This window comes from Gobius niger, assembly GCF_951799975.1.
Source record: "Gobius niger genome assembly, chromosome: 20".
NCBI lineage: Eukaryota > Metazoa > Chordata > Actinopteri > Gobiiformes > Gobiidae > Gobius > Gobius niger.
The window spans coordinates 10,306,764-10,324,204 of NC_136871.1; the positions used below are offsets into that span (position 1 = coordinate 10,306,764).

The window sequence follows — 17,441 nt, forward strand, 5'->3', positions numbered from 1 at the left end:
ACGATTTTTTGCCATTTTCTGGTGGAATATGAACTTATTTATCACATACAAATAAAGTCAAGTGTAAATCGGGCCCATATGGATATTTTCTCACAGCAGATTGTGCAGTAGAAGTGAAAAAACGGCAGTTGTAGCAAGCGCTAGCTAACCGTTAGCATTAGCCCGATGCTAACATGTAGCATCAAGTTAGCATTCTCTGTTATTCATGTATTTATGGGCTGTTGAACCACTTTGCTCCTCCCCACGTCTTTGTATCATTATTTAGTAGAAACTGTATTCATAATTCAGCATTTGTTACAGTAGTTTTTGAATAATTAGAGAACATTTTCATTTTTTCAAAATTGTTTTCAAAAATGACCATATATGGGCGATTCCAGAGATGCCGTCTGTATCTATGCAGTAGTTGAAGGACAGGGCGTAAGAAGAGGACCAATATCCCAAGAAAATAAATAAAATAAAATGACACAACACCTGTTAAAGGCCTTTAAGGGGTTGCATTTATTTCAATACTGAAATTTTGACAATGGTATTTATCCACTTTGGTTGGTCATTCACAGAGTACTCCCTTCGTCCCAACGCATAATAAATGGCTCTGTTGGTTACGCACGCTCAGCAAAAACACCACCTTAACCACTCAGATTTCTATAAAGTACTTGCATAAAACAATGTTAGCTCAAGTCACATCCATCTCTGCTCCCAGCCACAGACCTCCCTGATAAATATGGGCTGCTCTCCGAACCACGTAGGCGCTAGTAGTTTGTTACAGACTCGACACTGCCGCTTTTTTGAGGAACGCGTCACAACACTCGACTTCAAAATACCCAAGAAATAACAATAAATTAAACAATATCATAGTTACGCGAACACTACAGTACAAAACAGAGGGTCACAGTTACAAAAGTTATTCATAAGGCCCGTAATCAAAAGGCACGTACATTTAGCGACATTCACTGTCCACTATGCTACTGCGCCGACGACTTCTGTCACACCAATTCAACAGCAGACAACAGAAAAGTAATAGATTATTGGTAGTTCACACTTTCCCAGGAAATGAATGACATCCACTAATTAGATTACTACAGGAGAAGAGTCTTTTTTTGCTTTTTTAAGGCAGTATTTGCACATTTCCATAGATAACATCTGCATTAAGTTCGTCGCGTTGTGCCCTTATCTGAACTTTAGATACTCTGGAATGGAGTAGTTAAAAAGCAGGAAGTCCATGCGATAGAGGTTGTAGAGTTTCTTCTGGTAAAAGGGGCTAATGTTTTGGAAGAACTGAGCTGCCATGTCCCCTGTAGTCCTGGTGCTCTTTGACGAGGAGGGGAAGCTGACCTGGTCCTCCGCCCCGGCCAGCTGCAGCACGTAGCGGGAGTCCTGCTCCAGCGTCTCGTACTTGCCCACCACGTCGTAGTGGATGAGGCAGGGGTGGCACAGCGAATGCACCCGCTCCCAGTGTTCGTTAAAGGGCTCCTCCCGCTGCGTGGCCGGGTCCACCAGGTAGTACACGAACTCCTCGAAGGACACGTCGTTGCCCCGCTCCAGGGCCTCGGGCTGCGGGTTGGGCCGGTGCCGCCGGACAATCTTCGTGCCGTAGCGCTTGTGGAAAGCCGTGTTGTAGCTGCGCGTGAACTTATTGCGGTACGCGGACACGAGGCGTTCGAAGGGCTCCCGGACGAAGAGGAACTTCAGGTAGGAGCGCAGCCGCTGGTTTATCTGGGACGTGGTGTACTCGGACAGGGTGCGGAGGTTTCCCGACACGTGGGCTTCGTTGGCGGGGATGGCCAGGGGGTCTCGCTGGGACCCGGCCGCGCCCGTCAGGACCATGAGCACGCGCTTCCAGTTGGTGCAGGCCACTTTGGGGACGTAGCAGTAGAGCAGGCCGTGCTGGTCGTCCACGATCACATGTTTGAGGTCTTCAGGGATGAGCACTCGGCGTTTGCGCGTGTAGGAGCGGCAGCCCTCCTCCAGCAGCTCCCTCCGGCTCTGATGGAGCGCCTGCACCGCAGACTCCACCTGGAACACAAGCACAGCAGACATTTCCATCAGACGACCTGGGTCTTTGATGATATTCAATCAGTTTTTACTTTAGAGAGTTCGGGAATGTGACGTCATATCGCTAAGCAACAATTGCAAACTAATGGAGATTTTAAAAGTTGAAATACTGGAGTTATTGTTCACATTAAAACACTTGGACACCACAGTGAGTTAGATGTATTTACCAGCAGTAACTCAGCAGCTAATGGAGTTGTTCCACGGCTTTTTTCTCCACTTTTTATAATGTTTTTAGCTAATGTTAGTCAATGGAAATGTATGCTGCAAAGATGGCGGATCTCCATAGTAACTGTTGAATTTCCCAAACTCTAGGGCTGGGAAAAAAATCTATATAATTTAAAAATGGCAGAAGGTCCTGCTGTATAAATGTGCCAAGAAGAACAGAGCCCACTTCAGGATTTAATGTTGCTTATTGCTCAATCCAAACACAGTATAAATAATTTGGATTGACAAAGGCTTGTTTGGAGCCGATAAGCGTGGAAGACACCAGCATTATGTTTTAAAGATTTTAACACTCATCAGCTCAGCAAAATAAAGGCTTTTGAAATGTAAATAGAGAATTATAATGTGGAGGAGTGCCTTGGTTTTTTGTTTTTGTTTTTCTTTTGAGTCTTAGTTCCCCAGACTCAAAAGAGCACCTTCCCCCCAATTACTAATTCTATCATTCACTTCCTGAGCACTTTGTCTACCTTTTTTTTTTTCCAAAATAATGTGGATGTTCAAGCACACTGCACAGTGACTTTTCAGTTATGGAAAGAGTTTGGCTTTGTAATTTAGTTTATGTTGATGCACCTTAATTAAATACAATAAATATATAGTTTTAAAATATATTTACATGTCACAGTATTTTGTTTTAAAAGGGGTTTAAAAAATTGCAGATTTTTGGGGGGAGTTTAGGGAACTACTGGCATCGAAAAAATAGAAGAATCGAAAGCAGGTACCAAAAACAATATTATATCTTTGAGACAAAACTTGGTCTCAAAGATGGCTGTTGGTCCAGGGACAGCATTAAGGGAACTTACGGTAGCTACAGTAGTTACACCAATAAATGATGCACATTTTTGGAATAAATCAACATTATTGTTCTGTTTTCTGGTTCTGGATAATATTTTAGTATAGGTATAAAAAAAAATTCAGGTATTGGCGTTGTAAACCAAGTATCGTTAAAATATCGAAAATGTGACAGCACCCTGCCCTATTCATCAACAACAAATAAAGCCCTGATTTCTAAGCAAACAAAAAAAGGACTCTTCCTCTGTTGGCCAAAGGCATTTTGATCTCCTGATGCGATACAGGATTAGCCACACAAAACAAAACTCCAGGCTTGTTTTTGTGTCCAAATCTGACAATACAGTCTTTTCTGTGGGATAAAATTCCAAACCCTGTGACATAACGTGATAATAAGCAGATACAGTAACAAATGGGGTTATGACAGTGAGCTGTACAGTAAAAGCCAGAGGTCAGTCAGTTCAGTTTGGCCTGGTCGTCGCACAAACACCTTATTTACTCCATTCATTGGTCGCTCCTGGCTCACGCCGCAGTGGGCAGGTCTGAGGCTCACACTTCACTCACACTGTGGCCCTCTGTTGCCCTGGATCCAAAATACAGCTGACTGCGCACAGACCGAGCCTTCTCTCTCTCTCTCTCAAAATCCACCCTTTCCACTTGTGACGTTGACCAATGCTTTCAGTCATGTGCTGCATTTACAACTATTTTTAAAGCGATTAAAATAGCCAGCAGGATGTCGGAAGAATCTGTAGCAGTTAGTTCTACAAATTCAGAAGATTATTCACGGTGTTTGACATACTACGAGCCGAGTTATTTAATAAACAGGGCAACGAGAAAGGACAACATGAAGACCTACTCTTGGCATTTGAAGGGATTATTACCAGCAGACATTGTCCATACACTAACACTAGAAATAAACTCTTTAAAACAATATGCCCTATATAGCTCTTTGAAAGCCCAATTGAAAAAATGGCAAAGGCAAACCATAAAGGCAAAAATAAAGCTTAGTTTATTGATTGATCTGTGACAGTGTATCTTATTGTAGTTTTTGTAAAGAGTGTAAATTTGTGATATACAGTACATTTTGTAAGGTGTGCCATAAGCAGACATGCAAACATATATATATATAGTGAAAAAGGTGACAGTTCTCAGGCCGTGGTGGAACGCGCGGTTTGCGGCCATTTTTTAACAGAACGCGTAGATTCTATGATTAATGAACTAAAACAATCCACTTTTGTTATAGTGCATATGATGGACAACTATATTAATTCAACACTAAACTTTCATTTTGTTTTAGAACTGTAGTTCCACTAATGGCTTCAGTGGACATCGATTGCAGCGGGGCGACCGTGGCTCCGATGGTCGAGCGGGTCGTCCAATAACTGAGATGTCGCCGGTTCAAATCCCGGCTCCCGCAGGTGGAGACTTGCCTGGCCTGCCAGACACACCTTTCTGTTCAAAAGAAGAACCGTCTGGACAGCTCCTCGCAGCCGATCATTTCACGATTTTACCCACATCGGTCCAATCACGCACCGAGAGGCGGGACTTCATTCCCCCAAGAGGAGGAAGCCGTCACCATACTCTACCAAAACAATAGAGATGGCGTGGGCGGCGAGTGATACAATGTTTTCTTCTGCTCTTTTGGCTGTTTTAAATCATAAAAAAAATGTAATCCCTAAAACCGGAGCAAGAAACAGCGTTCGACGCGTTCCTCGTAAATAAGGACGTTTTTGGAAAGGCTTCCTGCCGCTTGTTGCTGCGACGTATCTAGCGTTGCTCTGATTGGTTGATGTCGTCTGTCAATCACGCCCACCGCAATCGATTTTTACATTTGTACACATGGGTAGTACAGCGGCTAGGAGATCCCGGGTTCGATTCCCATCTGGACGGTATCTTTCTGTGTGGAGTTTGCATGTTCTCCCCGTGTCTGTGCAGGATTCCTCTAGGTACTCGGGTTTCCCCTACCACTAAAAACATGTACAATAGGCCAGGATGCTTATTATAACATGCACGGTCTATACCAAAATAAAGCAATACATTTGTTATTATTATGGAAATCGAAGCTGCTTTGATGACAAACCTGATCTCCACTGATGTTTTTTTTTCAGTTTTTTCAGCATAAAAAGGTGGCTGTGACCAATGAATTATAAACATATCAAGCATAACTGCGGCTCAAAAATATTCCTTTGAGTACCTCATATTGAAACTTTAAAGCAGAACTAAACTCATGCCACTGGAGGCCATAAGCTCCACTGCAGGTGTCGTAGCATGTTAATGAATTGTCTGTGAGAGTAAATACTACACTGACAGAAAAGACAAAGATATTGCACATCCAATTACACAATGAAGATCTTTTTTTTTTCACTCAAACTTGGCTGTAAATACTGTTTAAGTGGCGCTAGCTTACAGTTCTTCTTCATTAGTGTGTATTGGTGCGGTCGGTGCAGGGAAAGTTGCAAGGGTGGTTTTCTGGCCAGAGACACCAGGGGGAGATGAAAGACCCCCCAATCATCCCAGTAACACTTGCATTACCCCCAAAGGGACTACGAAAAGGATGTATTAAGGTAAACAAGTTACTTAGTTCTGAAGTATTTGGTGATTATTTCAAACACTTGCTGACCACTCTCTGTCCCAGCACTGTCCCTATGCCCCTCTCCTTCACAACAAACCTTTGGCTCATGTGAGTGCATTGTGCTTCAGACAGAGCAGTGCCTCTACTGAGTTGCCTTCCATGACATCATATAAGAGCTATCTGCTATCTTGTTGTGATTAAGATATTTAGTTTCAAGGTTTTAATGTGAGTATTTATGCTCAATGTTATCAACAAAGTACAGTAGTTCTTAGGACAGTATTGATTAATTTAGCGTTAATCAGATAAAGGCCGGGTTATGGCTGAAGAAACCGCTAAAAGAGAGCAGAGAATACGGCACAATTAAAGTAAGTAGAGTCTGCTGGAGGGACTGTGTTTCCTGGCATGTCCAGCTCGGTCTGTAACTGGAAACATGTGTTCACACTCTCTCAGCTGGGGCGCTTATCATTCTGTGGGTCCAGATTCGCACCCCCCTGGTCCTTTGGGGGACATGCTTTTAGAATTAATCACTTGAAACTTGTTCAGATTTTGAGAACTTACCCTCCACCATAACCAAGTGCATTTTCTCACCTTTAGCTTTACCCAAATTTAAAAGTTTACAGCCTATAGGCCAGTGTAACACCTCATTTGAAAGCTTTGAAAGACCTACAAAACTTATCCTTTTCCTCGCTCTTTTGTTGCGTGTTCGTGAAACATTTTTGTCACTTTTTCATTGTTGTGTTCATCTCTTTTGTTGCCATTTTGACACTTTTTTGAAGTAGCTTTTTTTTTGGTAAAGAGGTTAAAGAGACTAGATGCAAGTTGGCCATTTTATACTCACTACTGCCATCGCAGGTCATACGTGTAACTGCACCTTCTATATTACCCCGAAGTAACAACTTTTTGAGTGACAGAGCAGGATTTTAGAGGCAGTTGTGGTGAACAGGTTTGGGCTCATTCTACACCAGGACATTGCGGGAACATGTAAGGGGATGAAAAGATTTGGTTTTAACATTTTTAAACTCTGTATAGTCCCTTTAAATTACCTTTACAGCTCTATAGTTTTCCTATATAAAAAAAAAAATCTAGATTCTAGGTTTTTTATCTATTTATCAGCCTACAAGTACGTGAAGAACATTCGAGCAACATTCGAGATTCACCAAACATCCAAAAAGAGGAAGGGAAACCTCTTTTTAACCATTTAAGAAATCCCGTTCTTTCTTAAGATATTTCTGTCTTGTGTGACTAATGTAATGTGTGTAGTGTTTCTAACATCCTTAAAACATTGGTGTAGAAAGATTAAACCGCATCACAATGTGTCAGGGTTAGGCCACAGATTACAACACGGTTCAAAGAGTACATTAATGAACTTGCCCTCCTCTTCACCGTCTGTTACTGCTTCATGTCAGTGTCATTACTGGTTTCCAAACGCCTTTCCTTTGTAAATCAGTAATATTAGTACAGCCTGGTGAGGCGGCTTCTACTTTGATATTGAGTTAAACAAAAAACACAAAAATAGATTTGATAAGCACAGAAAAAACACATCAGTGTCACTAATAAATGCCTGTGGTCAGTGTAAAGAAATATGTCTGGTCTTTGCTGGAGACGGCGACAGAAACCTCAGGAGGATCAAAGCTACTTTAACAGCAAAAGGCAAGTCAAGAGCAGCAGCACGACAAAGCAGCAAGAAGACTTAATAGATTTATGTTACATTGAGCCTGCAGGCTCCTTGTCACTGACGTCACCGCCATAAAAATGGGAGGGCAGAATCCTGGCAGAAAAACAGGAAAGCTGGAATATTTGTGCAATTATACAATCTATTAGCCGTGTGCGTTGTCTTGCATAAGTGCTGCAGCTCAAACCACTGAGCAACTTCTAGTCTGAAGTCCATGTACTGTATGTATGACAGAGGTTTGACTGGAACAACACGGCATAAAAGCTATGTATGAAGTACAGCTGAGAATGAGCTAAAAGACACACCTGTAGATACAAGTGTAAAGCTGACGAACTAAAGAACACAAAGAAAACAGCTATGAGCTTAGAGAGTCTTTGTTTCTATAGAATAAAAAACTATCATCACAAAGTAACCTGTGTATAGAGTTCAGGACTGTGATGTCATATCGCTAAGCGTCATGGGATTAGCAGCAATAATAAACTTATGGACATTTTATAAGGGAACATACTGGAGTTATTGTTCACATTAAAACACAGTAGTGACTCAACAGCGGAGTTGTTCCATGTTTTTTTTTTCTCTCCACTTTTTTTACGAAAATGTATGCTAATATCCATCTCCATGGTAACTGAATTTTCCCAAACTCTGATACACTATGTCCCTGTTCAAGTACTGCAAAAGTTCAAAAAGTGTAAAGGCATTTAGAGCCGAAAGCGTAGACACAGCTCAAAGCGCCGCCTTCCTGCACATATAGAACATGTGCTATACTTGGCTGTATACTGTCCTGTTTCTATAATGCTTTTCATCTGCCTCTCAGTGTCCGGGCTGCATTGCAGTAATGGCCAGCTGTTTCACAGCTGTTGGCTTTGACGACAGAGCTCTGAGTCTCCCTCTGCAGCCCACCGTGACGCCATCACAGTCATGTGATAGATTAAGTGAGCAGCAGGAGACAAAGTGCACTCTGACTGAAAACACTGATCACGTAAACCCTCCAGAAAACTAATGAGTGGTTCACAGCCAGGGCGCACTATCTGCTCTGGAATCACTAAAACATCAGTCCTACATCCCACACTGATGAGCACACAAAGGCACCTAATCTTCTGAAATTTATCATGCAGCTGTTTTCATAAAGTTACTCAGCTGTGGAGTCTGGGGTTAAAAGTTTAAATGCAAAGGCAAAGAGACCTTCAAAAATCTTTAAAAGCATTTGTAGTTTCTCTTTAAAGTATGTGACGTGACAAGTGCTTCGCTGTATTCACTGGATTTACAGTGGTGACCTCAAGTGTACACAGAGCGTTTACTGCTGTCACTTCTGCACAACGTTCACAGGACAGAGAGTTCAGCGCTGGGAGATGGTACTGACCTGGTCACCTTCATAAAGAGCCTGCAGAGGACTCCTCCTGGACTTGTGGCCGCTCCGCTCCCCAACTGGCTCTGATCCTGTGGAAACAACACAAATCATTTCAAACCATCATCCAAACCTGGAGCCATTCATTCAAAACAAAAGCCACTGCATCGAGTTGTAAGACAGAAGAAACATTGAATAATGTATGTACAGAACCCGTCTAAACCAGGGACTGATGAAGAGATAACAAAGATGGATAAACACTGGATTAAAATCATTCTAAGTCCTGCCTCATCTGTGATCTGTAGCGTTTGGTCACAGACATTCTGGTTCTTCCTAAAAAGGACTTTGTTTGCACATTTCAAAACAAAAGCCTATGTATGTAACCACATGTATGGGGCGGACAGAGACCAGCGCTTCTTCTGACATTGGCTCTGATCACGAAGGCAGCAGCTCTGCGCTTGCTCTACATTTACAAGGATGAGCTTTCACCTTGGCGTCGGGTTGCAAGGTCTGGGAGAAAAAAACACTGAACGAGTGAAAAAAAACAAACACATGCCACCGCTCAGCAAATGCCGCTTCTGGCTTCGAAATGCACAGTCACATAAAATCAATAACGATGAAGCTTGTGTGTTTGAGGGCAGGGATACCAAAGTCGCTACACGTTTGACTGAACAAATGAATGAAAAGGCAAACTTGGAAGCACCGTTTCTATCAGAACAACTTCAGCCAGGATCAGCTTACAGCGGGATTTCCGACATGAATGAACTAAACTGTACTCTCACAGTCTCTGCTCAGGCACGGATTAACCACATAAACTCCGATCGTGATTTTCCGAACAATCCCGGGAAGTATTTGCTTTCAGGGCGAGAGTGGAATGGTTCTTATGTCTTTGTTAATTGCTTTTTTTGACCGAGAGAGACGACGCGTGCTAATGAACACATGTCCGCCATGCCACGTTAGCTAATTTTGTAATCCCACATTCGCACTCACCGACTCACTCCCATTCACACATTAGCGCACTCAGGCAATGGAGTAGCGATCAAACCATATGCTCAATCATGATGTCGTATTATAAGGTTTTGAAAAATTGGGAAAACAAACCCAAAAGTAGGGCGGTGCAATTAATCGAAATTCGATTACGATTTCGATTACAACAGTAAACGATTACAAAATTAGCATAATCGAAAAAATCAATTATATATATATTTTTTTTTCTATTTTTTTTTTTTTTTTATAATTTTTTTCTTTTTTTTTCTTTTTTTTAATTTTTAATTTTTGGATTTTTGTCACTTTTTTGCTGGATTTTTGTCTTTTTTTGCTGGATTTTTGTCTTTTTTTGCTGGATTTTTGTCACTTTTTAGCTGGATTTTTGTCTTTTTTTGCGGATTTTTGTCTTTTTTTGCTGGATTTTTGTCATTTTTTTTGATGGATTTTTGTCAATTTTTTTTGATGGATTTTGGTCATTTTTTTGATGGATTTTTGTCATTTTTTTTGATGGATTTTTGTCAATTTTTTTTGCTGGATTTTTGTCATTTTTTTGATGGATTTTTGACATTTTTTGCTGGATTTTTGTCTTTTTTTTGCTGGATTTTTGTCTTTTTTCTGCTGGATTTTTGTCTTTTTTTGATGGATTTTTTTCATTTTTTTTAATGGATTTTTGTCACTTTTTTGCTGGATTTTTGTCATTTTTTTGCTGGATTTTTGTCATTTTTTTGCTGGATTTTTGTCATTTTTTTTGCTGGATTTTGTCTTTTTTTTGATGGATTTTTGTCATTTTTTTGCTGGATTTTTGTCTTTTTTTGATGGATTTTTGTCATTTTTTTGATGGATTTTTGTCTTTTTTTGATGGATTTTTGTCACTTTTTAATCGTGATTATTATTTTTTCAATAATCGAGCAGCCCTAACCAAAAGCCTCATAAAAGATGATTCAGACGGAAGGTGTTTATTTTGTCATAACAAGTCGACTAAGTGGATGAGAAGAAGAGAGCCAATGATAACAAACAATGCAGTGTTTAGAGAGGTGAATGATGATGCCTTTTGTAACAGTATGTCGTCATGGCGATCCCAAATTTACACCAGACCACAGCCTTCTTTACAGTCAACGTTACGGTTACTGGCAGAGGCAGAGGAAAGGTCCACATGTGTAGTCTGTGAATCACATCAGCTTCTCCTGCAGTGAGACGGAAATATGTGCTCATGTACATGTTTTAAAGATATACCACCATGGCCTCCCCTCTGGAACACATCCGTCACATCAGACTCAAAAGCCGGTTCTTCTCGCTGTGAAAACATAACCTGAGCTTGGGTGAAGTTTCATTAGTTCGCCACAAGCTGATACTAGACGGAGAGAGGCCATTTGTGTCACCGGTGAACGCAGAAGATGAATGAATCCAGCTGCTAGCTTACGTTTCAGCCTTGATGAATGAGTTATTATTGTAAAGATTCACCAATCACGCCCCGCCAGCTTTTAAAAAGAGGGATCAGTGCTGTGCTATAATCCTGTCTAGACCCAAAGCTTCTCCTCCGCATTCCTCTGGACTCCTATAATTCAGAGAGTAGGAAATGCGCGGCGGAGAAAGGCTGATGTGTACTCCTCCTGTCCAGTCATAAAACGCAGCTCTGTGCCTGGGTCCCGCACTGGGAAAAGTGGGCCCCCCTTGTGCCCCTCCCATCGGGACATCCCATGCCAGAGAGCTGCTTTACTGAGGAACTCTGTATGATCCTTTAGGCCACAAATGTGCGGTGAAAGGGTGTTAGAGCAAATGCATGGGCGGCATGTGGGTGGTGCAGCGTATGTTTACAGAGTCAGGAGGACTATATGGAAGATATGGTTGTCCACTTCTGAAATACTACTCGGTTAAGGAGCAAAGAGGACTTCTTGAAAGCACGGTGGCTGAGTGGTTTGAGTCCCAGAATCTTTAGTTTGCATGTTCACCATAGATGGGTTTCCTTCATGATGCGCATCCCGATACACACGTCCATAATACGATACATATTCCGATTAATCTTAAGAAATAATATCTAATACGTCACCAAATGAAGGTTTTATTACGCTGAATATGCAGATTTAGTTAAACCTTATATTACAGAAGTTAGTGTGATCCGTTTGGAATAAATAATCTGGGGTCAAACACGTAATTTAAATAGATCTAATTCACGATACAGGTGCCTCGATGCTATATGCGTTTTGTCAAGTACTCCGTAACAGTATATTGCTAATAGGATTCAACCCCAGTTTCAATCAGGCTTTCCAGTTTCCAATCAAAACATGCACCATAGGCAAAGTCCAATCACTAGGTAGCCTTAATCACACCAAGTTCTACTGGTCACATCAGTCCAGCCCGGTGTCTCATCACATGCAACTACAGTATAAGCTCCACCTCAACAGAAATACTGTAGCAAAAACTCTTTCGTAATTCACATACTTCATATGCAAGAGTCTGTCGGATGCCAAAAAACAAAGTAAGTACGAGGGAAGGGCTGGTGCTGAAAGGAAAGTCTATTGTGGACGATAAATAAATCTCACACACAAGGGCTGTACTGCATTTCACAAATTAAAGATGCCACATGGGAAGCATACTTTAACTAACTCAGTTTGCCTAAGTGATTTTGATTCATTTTCATATAAAACCTTCCTGTAACAATAGTCTGTGCATTTTGTTTAAAGCGTTTAATGAGCCATGGGTGCTGTGATTTCATTATCCTCCCTGCTATGCATCTCACAGGACTAAATCAGATCACAATATTAGAGCCATTTGCAGCCAAGCCATTAGGTAAATTAAATAAATGTCTATTTCTGCTCTGTTTAACAGTATTAAAACACAGGACGCACTTGACTGGACGTATCGAATAATCATGTCCTGCAGTGCAGGCGGTGCAGCTGCCTCCACAGCAGGACCACGTCCCGCTGACAGCACCGATCATCGTCATCATCATCATCAGCAGCAACTGCATTTCTCTGGCACAACTGAATTATCAAAGTCGTGAGGCGATTCACACATTGTCTTAATTAGATTTTCAGCTCCCCACCCCTCACCGAGGTAAATATTTCTTTGCACAAATGATGTCCCGGGGCACTGCTACAAACCGGCTCAGTGCACTGCAGGTGTTACAATGGATTTGACATCCTCAGCAGTAATTCCTCATGACTTTCACAGCCTTTAGTCAAGCCTGGACAGGAAAGGTATGAGACAGGGGCACCTCTTCAGAGGAAATTAGATCAAATCTGCCAATGCCTCATGTGACCATCCGGGACAAGGAAGAAACACGGATTGTACACGATAACATCTGGGAACATCTGTATTGCTTTTTCTGGACACATTCTTTGCCTTGACGTCAGCAGACTCACATGAAGACAGATAAATTACAGTTACAGTGCATGCCTCAGAGCGTATAGCTCCAGACATGTAGCCGAGTCTGAAATTTTCAAGTTCAAGTCACGCTCATAACTCAATGTGCACGTTTGAGTTGTTGAAATAAAGCCTGAGTTTGAGTCGAGTCACGAACACCTAAAACTGAGTCGAGGTCACAAATCCTGTCCATTTAGGAAAAGCTGGAGTGACCTGAACACTACAGCTGCCTCTCAGTTCAGATCACTCCAAAGGCTAGAGCCAAAATTAATAATTAATGATTGATCAACTAATCTGTGAAGTCTATCCTTCAAACAGTTCAGACACTCTTCTCTGGTCCCGAATCACAGACACACGTAGCATTATTTCAATTGACTTAAGAGCCTTTCAACAAGCCTTTACTGAAATTATTCATTACAAAACCTCATTCCATTGCACTCCCAACAGGCAAAAGCATTTCGGAGGAGCCGTCTTTTTATGTTCTATACGATTAAGATAATAACAACACTACATTTTGGGGGAAGAAAGTAAAAGTGTCTCTCTGCTCAGATTGAAACCAACGATGAGACCTTTAGCACAGATGGCACTGGACCAAAAAGAGGGAAGTCGTAAAGCGGATGCGTATAGGAAACCATGACTTTGAAGTCTCCCAACATCATGAATCAGGGAGTCCTCCTACACTAAGTCCATATAGCCATTTTGGTTTCTGCCCGGGTCAAATGTAACTTCAAGACGGCGCAAAACAGGCACAAAGAAAACCAACCAGAGAGAACATGACACAATAAAAATACAGAAATAAAGATAGAGATACGACTTTTTGACCTTTTCTGTTAAGAATGCAACGAGAAAGTTGTTGGCCAAATGTTTCTCATCGCAATATAAGGTGACGCAATATTCACATTGCAAGAAGCCATGGGAATATTATAGAGATCTTCCATCTGACTGTAATTACACTTGTTTTGCAAACACATCCACAAAATCAAAAACTCATGGTAATTTATAAGTGTCAAAGTGTTAAGCCCTGTTTGCACTTTATTTTACCTCAGGTAAAGGGTACGAAGTAAAACTGAGGTCCCTTGGTAACTCTAATCCCTTGTGAATATCCTGATTTAAATGTTTCAGTTTTGTATTGGCAACATTTGCAAGTAGCTCACAGTTTGTGCTAAGCGAAGGTAATGGAAAGTACTACTACTACTGTGTTTACATTTTTTTTTTGCCTCTGATTTTGAGCCATTTTAGCCAAAGAGAAGACTGAATCTGTACAGTCCCAGCTATGGTAATGGAGAGAGTAAACTGATATGCAAAACATGTCTTTAGGAGGAAAGAGGCTGACTCATGGCAACCTCTGCACAGAAAGATGTCTCACTCTGCAACAGACTGGGAGTTACTGGAAACAGTTAACCGTCCTGATTGCTAAATGACAAGTTTCCATTTTAGTCAGACAACTTAATGTTTAGCCTCTTGGCTCAGACACGTCAAGTCTGATACTAGTCTGCTGCTGGTGGCAAGTCACTTTGTGGAACATATGAGGTAAATAACAATGCACTCGATCTTTCGCTAAGTCAAAGGAGAGAAAAGACGTGGGACAAGATGACACTAAAGATAATAGTGTTGTTGAGGTAGGTTCTCTACTCTGGTACTAGTTGGACCAATGCTTGTCCCTCTGACAGTCGAGATGGAAATACAAGGAGCAATACAGTGGATCTATTACACAATACAAGCAGAGGCCAGTGTTGCTTTTAACAAGGCGCTGACCCAGGAGAGATAATCTAGAACAATATTCCTTACAGTTGCCATCATTTAATATACAGTGGGGAAAAAAAGTATTTGGCCGAAATCCAATAGAAAGGCTATGGGGAACTGACGAAATACTTTTTCTCCCACTGCAGTATTAGCCTCCTTTAGTTTGTCTTCCAAGCTTAAAATGCCTTTGATTCGTGACTTTACTCCACTGTTATTCATATCATTGATTAAATTGTAGTGAACCTGAATGGAAAACACTGGTTCTCCACTGGTTTGGCTTCAGGGCCCACCATCACTTTTAGGATCACAGGCCGCGACCCAAATGAGCAAATACATTTGTAATACATTGTTAGGATCTGGTTCTTTTGTATCACGTGAGAACAGTTTTTGGATATAGCCAAAGCATACACTGGAGATAGAAGTTGTCTCAAAGATAAGGCTTTTATTGCCATTGTTCCTAGTTACAAAGTTGTATAACCAGCTGGTGACTTCAGAGAAAGAGAAGAAGTGAAGTCCAGATCTCCGTTGACAGTCTCCTTTTATCCTAGTCTTGCACTCCTCTACGCAGAGAGGATGACTGCCTATCAGTGAGTCAGTTGTTTGTGTCTATGTGTTTGTATATTATCTGTTACTTTGCGTTATGTTCAGAATGATTATGGTGCGGACCATTGTCTATCAGCTCATCTCAGTGACATGGTCTTCTTGTTGTGTAGCGTGTGAGCAAAGCATGAGTCAGAGGCTTGTTCAGATTTTGTTAGAATCCTTACAACATATAACACAAAATATTGTCAGAATATTTTCTCAGAAGTTAGAAGAAGCATTAGATGCCCTTTAATCAGTGCACATGCGATCAAAACAACTCGATGACAGTCATTCAAACAGGCTTGGGAAGAAAATGTTGAAAGGGAAAGGCTTGAGACCCAATGAAAATGGTTCCACGACCAACGTTTTGGGTCTGATTTATTGGATACAGTGAGATTCACAACTGTTCTGTGAGTCACTGTCAATATCATAAAATATGTAAAGTGGACCTATTTCTGTCATGTTGCATAAGACAAGCACGGTGACGGTTTGAAGGGAGTCGGCGCTGGGCGGACAGTGCACAGGTGTGCCCTATAACTTTTAATGGTGGCCCATCAAAGAGCACTTTTGTTCCCTGAGGAATGTTGTATACTGTCATTAATTACACTCGCGGTCTTCCTGCTGTGCTCCAGTAAAACGTCTGAAAAGGCACATAAAAAGAGGCAGAGATCAGTGAAAATCGGAGACATTATAGTCCCTTTGGTGTGCGTAAGACAGTGTGCACTTTAAGGATCAAGGCGTGCGCTTATTACAGCGTTGCCAGCATCAAGGCTCTCGCACCGCGGAGAAAATCTGCCTCCACGGCCCGCAGAGGATACTATTTAAGATTCCTCTGCTCCATCATATGGCAGTAAATGAAGCTGAAAGAGACCATTGTACGTTATGTGGCAGAGGTGGAAACAGATCTTTTTCGGAGCCAGCCCGAGCCCGAGCCAGCTGCAGCTTCTCCACGTAGCACAGGCAGGAAACATGGCACTAAATGGGCTCAGTAATGAAATAGTTCCTGATCTGATATCTGTGAGAAAGATTGTCAAGGGCAAGGAGTGAAGGATGAAAAAGCCACATTCCAATGAAACACATCTACTGTACTGTACATCAAATGAAGTGTGCAGCTGAAAACAATACAATTTAGGCAGATTTGGGCCTGTATAGTTAGTTTAGGCAAAAATAAATCAAACCACATCATTGACAGTTTGTGTCATAAGTGTGTAAAGTAAGAACCCTGGCCCCATGCATGTCTCAAACTGAAGTGATAGGTTATAATCCATATTTTACATAAAGGTCAGTGTCTTATATAGAATATATTAGTGCACAGATTAAGAAGCACCATGCATTACCTTGTAGCTACTGTACGGTTTCAGCTTTGTCCAGCAGCAGAAGCCACAAGCATGTAGGAGACCAGCAGGAGGACAAAGGTTTTTGAGGTAACAGCAACAGCACACAATTGTGACTACGATTTTTTAGGCCCGTATTTTTTTTTTTTTTTAATTCCTCGTGGTTTGTTGATAATGTCACTGGCAGTTACTCACCTGGCTTGAGATTGCTGTTGAAATAGACGATAACCATGACAAAACAGCCCAGGCTCAAAGCGAAAATCACCCTGATCACTTTGGGCTTCCTCATGGTGAGTCTTTGGGAACCACCGCCGGAGGAAGCAGCCGGATCCTGGCGTGGTTCATGCGAAAAGACGGGGTTTGGGGGTGATTTGTCCAGTTTACTTTATCACCGAGAGCCGCCTGGATCCCGCTCGCGGATGATGATCGCCTCCTCCGCTGCTTCTCCTCATCGACCGGTACATCCTGGCATGTCCAGCCTGGAGGACACTCTCACCGCTGGCGAGGGAGGGATGGACCGAGCTCCGTGTGCGCCGCCGCCGCCGCTGCCGCTGCCGCCGCCGCCGCCGCTGCTGCTGGTGGTGGTGGTGGTGGTCGCTTCGTCGGGGGCTCCGCGTTACCCAAAAAAAAACCCGAACTACGATCGCCTGGGCAGAGGAAGTGGCAGAGAGGCGGAGGGGAGCAGAGAGCGCCGTGTTTGTGCAAAGGGGTGGGGGGGTGGGGGGGTAAAGAAGACCAGGGAAAGGGCAGCAGCGGCTTTTATTAACCCTTTCCCCGGCACTT

The 17,441-nt window shown here is 42.1% G+C and overlaps 1 protein-coding gene across 1 annotated transcript; it reads right to left on the minus strand.

Moving 5' to 3' along the window:
* Positions 1–485: 485 nt before the first annotated feature.
* LOC306979297 (carbohydrate sulfotransferase 11-like) lies at positions 486–17,427 on the minus strand. Its single transcript, XM_079578176.1, has 3 exons — positions 16,854–17,427; positions 8,665–8,741; positions 486–2,013 (listed from the first exon to the last, which is right to left on the minus strand). Exons 1-3 carry the CDS (start codon positions 16,945–16,947, stop codon positions 1,168–1,170), a joined length of 1,017 nt encoding a protein of 338 aa, XP_079434302.1. The 5' UTR covers positions 16,948–17,427; the 3' UTR covers positions 486–1,167.
* Between the last annotated feature and the right edge of the window lie 14 nt (positions 17,428–17,441).

What these genes read in the sequence shown, in the direction of transcription:
- LOC306979297 (XM_079578176.1), bottom strand. Translation starts at nt 16,947, where the DNA reads ATGAGGAAGCCCAAAGTGATCAGGGTGATTTTCGCTTTGAGCCTGGGC. An exon ending in CAACAGCAATCTCAAGCCAG is followed by an intron (nt 8,742 to 16,853) that starts GTGAGTAACTGC and finishes TTGTTTCCACAG; the next exon opens with GATCAGAGCCAGTTGGGGAG. An exon ending in CTCTTTATGAAGGTGACCAG is followed by an intron (nt 2,014 to 8,664) that starts GTCAGTACCATC and finishes CTTGTGTTCCAG; the next exon opens with GTGGAGTCTGCGGTGCAGGC.